We start from the raw sequence: 12,244 nt of genomic DNA, 5'->3' as shown, positions 1-12,244 counted from the left end.
TGTCCTGTTAAGGGGGACTAAGAAAGTCTCCAGAGGCTGGTAGCTGGTCTGCTGTGACTTTTCAATTCTACATTACATTGACTTTAATTTGCTTTAAAAGTGGGATACAATGTTATCATAAAAATGGGATATGATACCTATCCCTTCGTTACAGTGGAATAATCGAGGGTAGCAGAATAAAAGGTAACAACAGCAAAGTAAATGGTAATATTTTGCAATATTTTCAGTCCAGGTTATTTTCTAAAGCCACAAATCATCCTCCTCCTGAACTCATCATCTTCTTCCCAACAGCTGCCAGTGCTGGGAGGCAGCACTGGTACATAGTGGTGGGACTGTACCTGGCGCCTGCCACTGTTTCGTGGCTCGGTCCTCCACAGCCCAGCACCTCCTCAGCTGGGAAATCACGGGCTGAGATGAGTGTCTTGCTGTGGAAAGAGTTCAGAGTGGCTCCTGCTCTGACAGTTAAAGTAAAAACACAGCAGAGCTCAAAGAATGTGTGTCCACATTAAAGCACCCTTTGGCTGCAAGCACCCGCTGTGGCCACATAGAGAATGGCTCTTATTTGAAACATATGTATTGACATTTGCATCCCCCCCCAGGGGACACCATGCAAACAACTACAGTCCCGCGTCCTCCTTGGTCCTTTTCACTGCCAACACAAACTGATGGGCTGGGGGCACCCTTTGCCCACGAGCGCCCAAAACTGACCCAGGGACCCCACTGCTCCTGGTACCCTCAACACACAAGTGCTCCTGGTGACCAGTGATGCCCAAGATCCTCCCAGTTCACCTTCTCAAGGTCTTCAGTAGAGCCTGGAGAAAAGGTTACATCTTTTAATGTCTTCACCTCACCAGTCCAGCCCCATCAATGATGCTGGTGTGAGATCCATCACCTGGACGCCTCCCAAGCCGCTCTGCTGTCGTCTGCCTGAGTGGTACCTCAGCTGCTGATGGTCATCATAAAATATCATCCATTTTTCAACAAGGATGACAAGTTTTCACCTGATTTAGGATTTCTCCTCCTTAGCTTTGGGATTTTACCAGTAGAGGGCAGGCCGGGATTGCACTGCAAGCGGAAGAACGCAGAAGCACAGGAGGGAGAGCATTTTACCCAGGGCAAGCAACAGCAGAACTGAGATAAGCAACGTTTTTCATGCAGGGCAATTTGGGAGAGCAGGACTCACTCGCTGCTAGAGCACCTACTGCTTAGCAAATCTCCCACAGCCTGGAAGTGGCCTTGTCCCCTCCAAGTAGCAACTGAAGGCTCGTTCATCATGACCCTGTTTCATCCAGCCTCGCCGCTGTCAGAGCTGGAGGAGCATTTAACACCACTGCGTGCCACCGAGCAACCTCAGCTGGACCGCGCTGAAGGCAGCCCACGCGTTCCCATAGGCCTCTTCATTATGGTTTTTGCCTGAAGAACGAGGATGAAGAGGGTGTGTGGAGAGTTCAGGGATTTCCCCTACAGGGTAGATCAAAAGTTGCCAGGATGTGTTAGAGGAGATATTTAGGCTAAGGAAAACCCTGGGAAAAAAAATTAAGCTCCAGTCCCGGGCTACTGCTCTAATCACCATGTTGCTGTGGGGAGAAAACCCCACGGGCCTGAACCAATGCCCTCCCACCCGCTCCAGCTCCCGTTTGATCAGCAGAGATCAGGAAGTGGTTTTTTTCACTGTCTCTGTTTTGTTTTACCACTGTAGCCCGCGGGGCTGGTTTGTATGCCTGCCTCCCACAGAGGGTAATTTGGTTCTTCTCTCTGGCCAAGGCCACACCAGAGCACTAAGCTCCCACCGCCGCCTCCAGCCGGGTCGGGGCAGCCCAGGCACCAGCGGGACGACCCGTCATCAATAGCCCTATTATTGCTCTTGAAGTTTCTCTCCACTTCCAGACGGATGCTGCATTACTCCATCACAGCTGCAGTTGCTCCCTTCCAGGAATTCCTAACACAGCACTTAAGACAGGGATTTATGGGCGGTTTTGAAAGGCGTTTTGGAGTGAGGAGTTATGGGAAAGGAAGTTGAATTCCCACCATTCCCTGGAAAATTCTCCCAGCATCTTTCACGAGCAGGATCATTTACTGGTCCTTTCCTCAGAAGACAGACAAGCTTTCAGCTGTGGCTCTCTGTTTAGTCCAAAGTGTTTCCCAACAGCAAGAAGCAGCAGGGGTTATTCTGGTCCTGCTTACAAAGGGTCAGGAGACCAAGGCAAGCCCTCGGCGTCTGGCTGCAAGGCTCTGCTGGACCCGATTTGTTCCCTGGCATTTTTGTGGACGCTGGTAGCTAAAAGAAATTATTTGTTCTCAAGCCACAGACTATTGCCAATCGTTGCTGACTATCCGTCTGATTTTGACTCACACAGTGGTTTGCAAAGTAAAACGTCATGGGTCCAGAGTTACCAAAAGCAGCAGCTATAAAACAACCAGCAGGGATGTTACCTTAGAAGCTATATCTTACCTGTTTCGAAGCTTTTCAGGAACAAAAGTGTACCTGCCACAGCACTAGCAGTCATCACCAGGCTGGACTAGCAGAACAGATTCACATCAACACTACATTTCACAACCAGGACAGGGGGTTTGAAAGACTTTATTTGACACCTTTGCTGGATGTCACAGCTCGTGAATCTAACAGCTCTGCACAGTGTAAAGTGAGGCCGGGCTACTTGCCGTGAGCTCTAGCATGCCAACCAGTCGCAGGAACAACGGGCAGCCGCGAGGACCTCCTCTGACTTTATTCAAAGGGAGTATGTTGTTCCTGGCTGATTCTGGCACTTCAGGACAAGGGTGAGGAGAAGTAGCAGAGGCATTTCTGTGTGTTAACTGCGATGACTTTCATCAAAACAACTGGGAGGGACTCACTTTCAAAACAATAGTAGATACATACATTGACATGCACATGGCAGATATAATCTGTAGGAAGGCAAACACCAGCTCATCCACACAGTCTAACCGGCTGCATGTTTGACCTGAGGCATGGGGAGAGCTTCCCCCATTCAAGAGAGATCTTCTCCCTCTTTTTTTACCTTTCTTTGCACTGACCTTTCCACACTTTTCTCTCTTTTCGTGTCACGGCGCTGTAGAGGCGGGTCAGACTCCTTGGGGTGGGCATGCAACTGGGTCCAGGCTATTCTGCACATGTATCCCAGCAAGTCAAGGCACAGATACAGCGAGCAGGGGATTTTCGGACAAGGGGGAGCACAGGGAGACCCTGCCCTGGCCACCATAGGAGTCAGGGACATGGCACAGGAGCAGGGTGGCTCACAAGTTTCTGTTCCTTTCTGCCCAAAGAAGAGAGGAGGGGAGGACAGCTGGAGGAGCAGAGGCATATCTGCTGCGTCAGTTATCTAGGGGCACTCAGGCCAAGGCAGAAAAAGCTCTTGGGAATCAGGACAAGTGCAAACCCAGAGCATGCTGAGGTCTGCAGTGAAACCTCAGTGGGTTTTTGTCCTGCCCCAGGAAGAGGGATGAGCAATTTGAGGCCAAAACATGGTGCTGAAGAAAGAAAACAGAGACATTGAGGGAGGAGAGGGCAAGGGATGAAGGGCTAAGAGAGAACAAGGGAGGCACTTCAAATGCAGGCTGGTCTGACCCATTCCCCCCCCTTTGCAGTCACGGCTGTTCAGCAGGGGATGGAGGAGAGACGGCTCCAGCGGGGAGACTGGCAGAGGCAAAGGCCTTTTCTTCTCACTTTGGCCGTCAGAGCCTTCCCCTCCATGAGAGACGTCCCTTTGAAATCCTCTGTCTCGCCTTGTCTCGCCTCTTCACACCTCGGTGCAGAGCAAGGGCTGCAGAAGCCTCCCTCTGCCCAGGCGGCTTGGCCGGCTGCTCCTGCACAGTTTGCGCAGGGACCCAGCACAGGCCCTGCAGACATGGCGGTATTTCAGCTCGGCTGTGGGAACGAGCTCTGTTAAGCTGTTGCCTCACTCCACCTTAAGGGCACATAAGTGGGAAAAGCTGGTAATGCCGTGAGGAAAGCATGGGGATTAGCAGGCAGCCAGTTCGTTAAGGGAGTTGGGGGGGCTCTAGCCTGCCTTGCCAGGTGCCAGCAGTGCTGGGGAGGAAGGTGACCTGCATCTGTCCCACCACACCAAAATTAGGTGCCGCAGCTGGGGGACACATTGCAGGGAATCAGCACGAACAAGTCTCTGTCTGGCAGCTCTGAGTCCCCAAGGAAATAAGACAGTATTTCAAGGCTGGCTGTTTTCCAAAGGAGAGCAATGCTGGGCTCCGCAGAGGGGGGTTGCTGGAGGAGGGACAGGATTGGGATCTGCGTGTCCCCCCTCCCTCATAGCCAGAAGGGTCTGGAGTACAGCCGCGTGCAGACAAGTGCATCGAATTGGATGTGATTTACATTTGCAGGCATCACGAGGGAGAGGACGTGTGATGGTGAGGAAAGGAAGGCTTGTGAGGAGGGAGGGAAGAGTAAAGACAATTTTCTTTATGGATCCTTGGCTTCTGCAAAGCAGGAAAGATGCCTTTTCAGCTGAGTTTGTTCTTAGGCATGTGGGCAATGAGTGCTGAAGAACTCCTGTCTCCGAAGGGGTGGGTAGGGTCAGAAAGCCCCGATTTCAGTTGCCCAGGAGCGGCAGATCCTGGATGTCCCAACCCTGATCCCAGGTCCCTGTGCAGCAGCGCCCAAGGCAGGAGGCACCGTGTAAGCCGGGGGAACAGGGACGCCGGCAGAGGCTGGTGAGAAGACGAACGTCGCGATTTGGCTGCTCTTGGATGAACCCTCTCTCAGCACGCCCGCTGGCGATGGCATCCTGGGCACGGCTGCTACGGCTGCAGACGAGCTCGTGCCTCGGGCCCTCCGGCTGGAAGAGGCCATCCTGCTGGCCAGGAAGCTTCGGCGGGATGGCAGCATGTCGCTGGGGACACGGCGAAGCGGGGCTGGCCTCACAGCAGGGCTTGGGTAAGGCAGGGAAGATGCAGTCAAAACAACCGGAGCGGGAGCAGCCTCCCTCCTGGGGATTTGCACAGGACCAGCGGCGCCATGGAGGAAGGACCACGGCCACGTCTGGATGGGCAGGAGGGAAGTGGCCACAGGCGAAGGCTCCATTTCTGCCACATAATTATTCAGGTGGGAGAGGAGTCGCAGCCGGATGGGGTCGGCAGCGTTTTGGCCCTCGAGGATCCCCAGATACCTGACAACTTCAGTGAGGCATTCGCGGAAGCCGATACTCCTGTAATCCACGGCCAGAGCTCGAGCATCTAAGAAGCCTGTAGGGAGAGAACATGGGTGACAGCAAGTCCATGCAGAGCTCAGGAATGTGCTTTGATTTCACTACCCTCTCTAATGCACTGTGTATTTCACTTGAGGCACTTTGCTGCTGTGTGATATTACTGAAGCAGATAGCCAAGTGGGTGTCCGAAAGGACTGGACGTTTGCGTGCATGAGAATAGCATCTGCGGTTATCTCATCGGGATAAAACTGCCAGGGTCATGAAGCCTCTTACTCCAGCATGTGAGATGAGTAAGAGGTTTCATTAACTGTGCTTGGGAAGGAAGAAATTTCTCCTATTGGATGTATCAGTTATCACTGCTGGAGACATGACTGTGGGCTAGACGGGCACTGGGTCCCTCCTTGCAAATGGACCATCTCCGGTCTTTCAGAACAGGGGGATGCTGTGTCTCCCTGATGCACAGCTTAGCACCATTTTCCTCTGCCTGGGGTCCAATCTTTATACTTCATTTAAACAGATGTCTGGCTGAAGGACACAGGACAGTGGCAGAACCAAAACTGCTGGGCTGAGAAAGCTTAAAGCCACAAAAATCAACAGAATAAAATGCAACCGACAGCTGATTTGTAGGCTTCTGCTCCCTACTTGCAGCTTCATGAGACGATAAGCAATAAAGCAGAGAATGTCACAGCACAGTGAAGCGCTGGACCACTTTGCTTGACAGGGTCTCTCGTGACAATACAGCCCTTTGTTGCAGTGCAGTCAAACTGAATATCTAAACAAATGTTCCAGACCAAGTTACAGCTCTGAACCAAAGCCTGGATGCCAGCAATGTCCCCAGCAAGCCAAAAATGGGTGGTAAGCAAGCCAGAGGCTTCTTTACTGGAGCTGTGATCTCCATGCTGTTAACTGGAACAGGACAGAGGGTCTGTACTGAGGTCTCAGTACAAATAAGACCTTTGTTGAATTTTGCACAGGGCTCCCTCTCTCTTCTTATAACAACCAAGAAACAAACAAACAAAAAGAACAGAAAGGAAAAAAAGCCTTGTTTATTTGCAGAGTCCCCATGCAGAATTCAGCCTCTGCAGGAAATGTATCCCAGGGAGGAGGTAAACTGTTTAATATCTTTTTTTCTGGAAGCAAGCTCCACTTCTGAGCGGGACTAAGCGCATCCCTGGCTGGGCAGCTTTTAGCGGGGTGTGTGACAACAGCAGCGGTGCTGTCCCTGTGGGTCTTTGGGACTTGCTATCCCACATATCCCCAGCCTTCCAAATGCATGCGTAGGATGCTGACCCATATGTTAGACATAAGAAAAACAACAGGGCAGGAAACGTCCAGCTTCCCTCCCTCGAAAAATATTTCCCTCGGGAAGCAGGCAGGGTGGCATTTGTTTTGGTGCTGGCTGGTGTCAGCAAGGCACAGCAGCACCAAGGTATTGCTGCTGAAGCTGATGGGGGATTTTCCTTCCAGGTTTTCACCTTCACCTCACCCATATGCTTGTAAGAACAGTTCTTACCTGTTCCTCCAGTGGCGTGAAGCATTTTTAAGTGATCTACTGTCATTTGTAGGATTTCTGCCTTCTCCAGCTTAGAAGAGCCCTGTGCATTGGGAGAGGGAAAAAAGAGCTATTCATCATTTTATGTTCTATGGTTTTGTGCCTCTCAGGAGCAGGGATTTTCCCTGATGACCTCCTCCCTGAAACTTTCCTGAAGCCCAGGATTGCTCCGACTGGAGCAGAGCATCCATCCAGGGCACTGGCTCTGGTTTTTATATCAAGTCAGTAGAAAACAGAGCTCCTTCCCAAGATCCCCTGATGCAAATTGAAAATCCCCGTTTCTGCACATCTTCATATCTGCAAAACACTTTCTGGATTGAATTATCCTCCCCGGGGCTCCTGAATATTTGTTAATATTGTTTTACCACCCAGTTTCACCACCTACTTACTCCCTGAAGTGATGATGATAAGAAAGACATAGCACTGCTCCAGACCTTCTCATTCTGAGGGCTCTACCCTTAACACTGCTCAAACGCAGCCCGCATGGGAGGAAGGGTGGAAATCATGGACACACACACCTGCTTCTCGAAGGCGGTGGGCACCAGGCGCCGCAGTTCGGAGAGGCTGCTGTTGATACGGTCACGGCGCCGCTTCTCAATGATCTGCGGGAGATTTCCAAGTGGAGAGAAGAAACCACGGTCATTTACGGCCCCAGCTCATGGGTCTAAAGCCCTCATTAACAGCTATGGCAGGCTGAGGGAGGCGCTTGAACAGGGCCATGTAAATAAATGTTTTGGGTGCAGAAGCTGAGCAAAGAAACATTAACTGACTGGTGTGATAGCCCCAGGCGAAATTGCTCTCCCCCACCCCTACCTCCACCCCTTTCTGCCAGATTTGAGGCCAAGCCTCTGCAAAAAAAATTCTCCAGTTGGCTGTGGGGAGAGTTCTGCAGGAGATGGAACTGGGAAGAGTGTAAAGTTGATTTTGCACCGTGTCCCCACAGTAAGGATGTGCCAACAGCCCCCCACTGCACCTAGGGGATGACACGGGGAGCCCTGGCATACAGCAGGGACCACCTGACCCCCCAGGGAGAAACAGCACAACCACCCTGGTCAACACAAATAAGACTCACCCCTCGGCGCTTCTTCCTGGCTTGTATCTGAGATGTCGTAATGGGAGACACAGACCTGGAAACGTGGCTGGGAAGGAAGAAGAGAGAATAATTTCTTTTGCTAGCTGGAGAGAAACCTCTGTTGCACATATGCTTTACACACGTTTGCCATCTGCAGATACACATACATACACCCCAGATAATGTTTTCTGTGGTTCCCGTCTCATTTTTACCCACAACACAGAGCTCAGGAATTGGGGGCGGGGGGCCAAGCAGAGACTCCAATCCCACTCTCTCCCCTCCAAGAGTCTCCCACCAGCCTGAGACAGATTTCTGCACCAAACTGCTCATCCGCTACCAGGCACACATCTCCTTCAACCTCAGCCTGTGCTGGCATCTCCATGGGGCTGGAAAAGCAACGATCCAAGCTCTGGAGTTGTGGCCTTTTCTTTCCTCCATGTGCAAACCTCCCAGCTCTCATGTCTGAGCCTGCCCTGTCTGCAGGGCTTTGCATCTCGGAGCTGCGATAGCATGAGCATGGATCTGAGCTCCCACCCAGGGCGGCAGCCAAGGGCTGGTCGCTCCTCAGGGTGAGGCTAACAGCAGTGTTGATGTGGTTTCTGAGGGCTTCCTGGAGAGTCACTTCACAAACCACATTTTTTGGGGTGGGCCATGATATTCTGAATGCATGGACACCCCTGAAGCAGATGGAGAGGGGCCAGGATGCGGGCAGGAGGAACACCCGGCAGGGGGTGACAGAGCGAGGACCCTGCCTGCTGGCCAACAGCCCCAGGGACCAGCTCTGGCTCAAAGGACAAGAGTCACAGGGCGGACAGGCTAAAGAGAAGGGTCCCACAAACCATCCTGTGCCTGGTGGGCATGGGTGAGGCTAAAGACACCAAAGGTCAGCACTAGACATGTCCAGGGAGGCGAAGTTCCATCCTTAGGTCCCCATGGAGGTGAAGTGTCCGTAAGGATGGATAACCACGCATAGGAACCTCCTTGGAGCAAAACCTCTCTGCTCAGGGTGAGGTTGGCTGAGCCACCTTCCACCTCCCCCAAGAGGGGTTTCTCCCTCTGGACAGCAGGACTGGCTCAGGGCTCTTTCTGTGCCTTATGAAACTCAGCACAGGGACATTAACACGCAGGCGAGACGGCAGTCTGCAACCCCGGCCAGCACAGCGCTCCGGAGGGACTCGGAGACCGCGTAAGACATACAAATCTGGAAAGGGGCATTTGGGTTCACCCCGTCAAATCAAAATATTTTTCGGTTTGACGAAGCATTTTAATAGCAGTCTGTTAAAGATGTTTCTGCAGAGACAGTGCTGTCTGCACAGCAAGCCAAAAACTAGACCAAACTCAGCCCATTAAAAATACATTTTGTTAGGCCCAAGTGAGGTGCTTTCAGAAGTGGTTTTACACAATCAGACAAAATAACACATTCTTCTACTGACTGCTCCACTCATCTCCATACAGGTACCCTATTTGAATGTCTGCTGGGTGGGCTTTCTCTGGGCACAGGTGCTGGCGGGCTTCGCAAGTACGAACACGCGTTGCCAGTATACATAAACACGCGTATGATGAGCGCGTACGATGTGAAAACGGGCTCTGCACGGACGCCGGGGTGCTATACGTGCGGGGGGGGCAGGTACTGAATTCGCCTGGCAGCGCAGGAATGCGGAGTACGCACTCAAGGAGTCTGTAACGGCGAATTTTGAAACTCTCCTTGCAGAGCTGTCCGAACGTGTCGCTCTTTGTGAGCTCCAGCTCCAGATGCGGATATAAAGACCTGGTTTACTGCAAAATGTATTTTAAAAATATGTTTGACAGATTTGAACCACATAAAAGATACCGTAACTATATTCTCTGACTATTAAAATGTCTGCATTGCTCTTTGCTTGCTTTTATAATTTGCAGCATAGCTTTGGCTGTTTATTCAAAACAAAAAGCAAAAAGCAAAACCAAACCACGCAGTATCTTGCGCTTCTGCATGACCCCAGAGTCTAAACTTGCTCCACGCACTGAACCAAGCCTCACACCCAGAGTGACTCATCCCCACTCTACAGGGGAACTGGTTTGCCCAAACCACACGACCGATGGGTAATGGGCTGGGAACCCCGGCCAGACAGCCCGGCTGCCTCCCTCTGCCCTCATCGCTCCACCTCGCTCCCTGCCTGGAAGTGTTTCCTTTCGCCCGATGTGCCAATGTCCCATGCAGGGCCGCATTACACAGGGCGTAAACTGGTCAGGGCAGGAACAGCTCTTTTGGCCATGTGTTCGCGTGACATGTGCAACAACGTAAATGCATACAAATACCACCAGATCACAGCGCTGCCCGGTTCTACGACAAGCATATTAGCAGCACAGAGAGAGATCAAAGAACTCATCGTTACTGTCCACTGAAATACAATATTACGGCAATTCCTCTATTTCATCCATCAGGGTACTTCAGACTCAGTGTGCTGCACTGATGTAAAGAGATGGGATATATTTCACCTGCAGCAGGAGGGTAGGCTAAATACTGATGCGTTTGGAAACTGCATAAGGGGTGAATGAATTTGTGCAGGACATTGTGTGTTGGACATGCCCAACTCTGCCTGTGACCGTATCAGCAAGAAGTAGACTCATTTATTTAGTCTCATGAGAACCTGAGCTTAGCACCAGGCAGGCTGACCTCTCTGCTTAGGATACGAAGCAGCAAAACGGAATGAATTCATCCGGGGCCTCGCTGGATGCGGAGGGAGGGGGACAGTTGGATACTGAAACAAGAGTTCAAAAGTGGCTGATTTTTGGACAAGAACAAATAACAGAGCCCTTCCTTCATCCCCAGCGCCGTCTGCACGCTCAGAGCCCGGGCATGCCCGCGAACGGCTGACACAGCACAGGAGCCCGGGCTGCGAGCGGTGGCTGGGGATGCCTTTTGCCAGCAGAGCTGCAGCCCAGAGGAGCCTGGCAAAGCTTGAGGACATTGCCTGGAGAACCACGCAGGGGTCCTTTCCTCACTCTTTTCTCACTATTTCACCAAGCAGCAAAGTCCCAGAGCTACAACTGCAGCTCAGCAGCGATGGGATGGAGTCTGCGAACTGCGATACTCAAAGTGCACGCTCAAAGCAGGGCACCCTTCGCTGGCCAGGCTGCACGGGCTCCCTCTTCAATAAAGATCAAAGCCCCAGCTGGTGCATTACAAATGCATCAGCAGAGCAAAAGTGTTTCTCATGCAAAACCTCCACGTTTTTTCCACATTCCCTGGGAGCCCTTGGGTCGCTGGGACTGCAGCGACATCCAGGCAGCCGACGGCTGCCTTTGCTCTGGGGGGGGCTGCCCTATCTCGGGGTGCAGGGTCCTGCGAGCAACCAGGGTCCGGCTAACGAAGATCAGAGCTGCCCTTCTCCCCACCGGGCAGGACAAGGCAATTGCCCTGGCTTTAATAAGGCGTTCTCTTGAACGCAATCATCTCGTAACACAGATTGAAACATTGCATTACGACTTGGGTTTCCTTGCTGTCCTAACGCCAGCATCAGCCCACACTTGCACGCTGGAGCGATCCAGCCTGTCCCACCCCCCCATCCCCGCCCGTCCTTGCCCAAGGCAGGGCCAGCCCAGCCCGAAGGGGTTAAGCGAGGTGCCAGGCGGCTCCCGGGGAGCCCGTGGCGGAGCCCGGTGCTTTCCCGTGCCAAGCCCCAGGGAGCTGCTCCAAACGCCGCGCCCGGTGCCGGAGACCCCGCTCCCAGCCGGGGTTCCCCGCACCACCCGGAGCTGCCCGGCAGCAGAGACCCCAAATCCCGACTTGGTCCCACCGGACCCGTCGGGCGGGAGGGAGCTGCAGCCTGTCCTCACCTGTACTCCTCCTCCCGGCCCACGTCGATGGTCCCGTCCGACTCCGTGTCGGACGAGCTCTCCTCGCACAACCGCTTCATCCTCGCAGGCTGCGCCGGGCGGCCACGTCCCCGCGGGGCGCTGAGGGGCGGAGGGATGGGGAGGGGGAGAAGAAAGGCCGGGGAGCTCGGCGAGGCTACCCCACGCGTGGCCCCGGAGGCCACCGCCGTCCTTCCCCGGCCGCCCTCGGGAAAGTGCCGTCCCTCCCCGGGCTGCGCGGAGGAGCTGGCCCCAGCGCCTGCCTGCCTCGCACGGCTCCTCCCCTGCCCGCACTCTGCCTTTCACACCCCCGGCTTCTCCCTCGCTCTCCTCCCAGGACGTCCCCAACCTCCCTGGTTAATGGGTTAATGAGACATCTCCCGGGAGTGACGGATTACGCGGCCGCGCCGGCGCTCCCAGGTTCCCAGCTCCCCCCCCCCCGCCTCCTCCCGCTCGCTGGTCGAAATCCCAAGTCTTCCTGTAAAAGGAACAGTCTGTGTGAACCGTCTCATGTCCCCCCCTCTTCTGCCCACGGCCCCCCTCTCCCCACGGCCCCCCTCTCCCCACGGCCCCCCTTCCACCCGCTGCACATTGGCCTCAGCCCCAGTT

At 53.5% G+C, this 12,244-nt stretch overlaps 1 protein-coding gene across 1 annotated transcript; it reads right to left on the bottom strand.

The window, feature by feature from the left end:
* Positions 1-2,562: 2,562 nt before the first annotated feature.
* On the bottom strand, positions 2,563-11,947 carry HEYL (hes related family bHLH transcription factor with YRPW motif like). The gene is made up of 5 exons (XM_075114704.1): positions 11,618-11,947; positions 7,802-7,868; positions 7,248-7,331; positions 6,691-6,772; positions 2,563-5,214 (listed from the first exon to the last, which is right to left on the bottom strand). The coding sequence occupies exons 1-5, from the start codon at positions 11,695-11,697 to the stop codon at positions 4,547-4,549; spliced, it is 981 nt and encodes a 326-aa protein (XP_074970805.1). The 5' UTR covers positions 11,698-11,947; the 3' UTR covers positions 2,563-4,546.
* Between the last annotated feature and the right edge of the window lie 297 nt (positions 11,948-12,244).

Source organism: Phalacrocorax aristotelis, chromosome 20 (assembly GCF_949628215.1).
Source record: "Phalacrocorax aristotelis chromosome 20, bGulAri2.1, whole genome shotgun sequence".
NCBI classification, from domain to species: Eukaryota; Metazoa; Chordata; class Aves; order Suliformes; family Phalacrocoracidae; genus Phalacrocorax; species Phalacrocorax aristotelis.
This window is presented reverse-complemented; position numbering and strand designations above follow the sequence as displayed.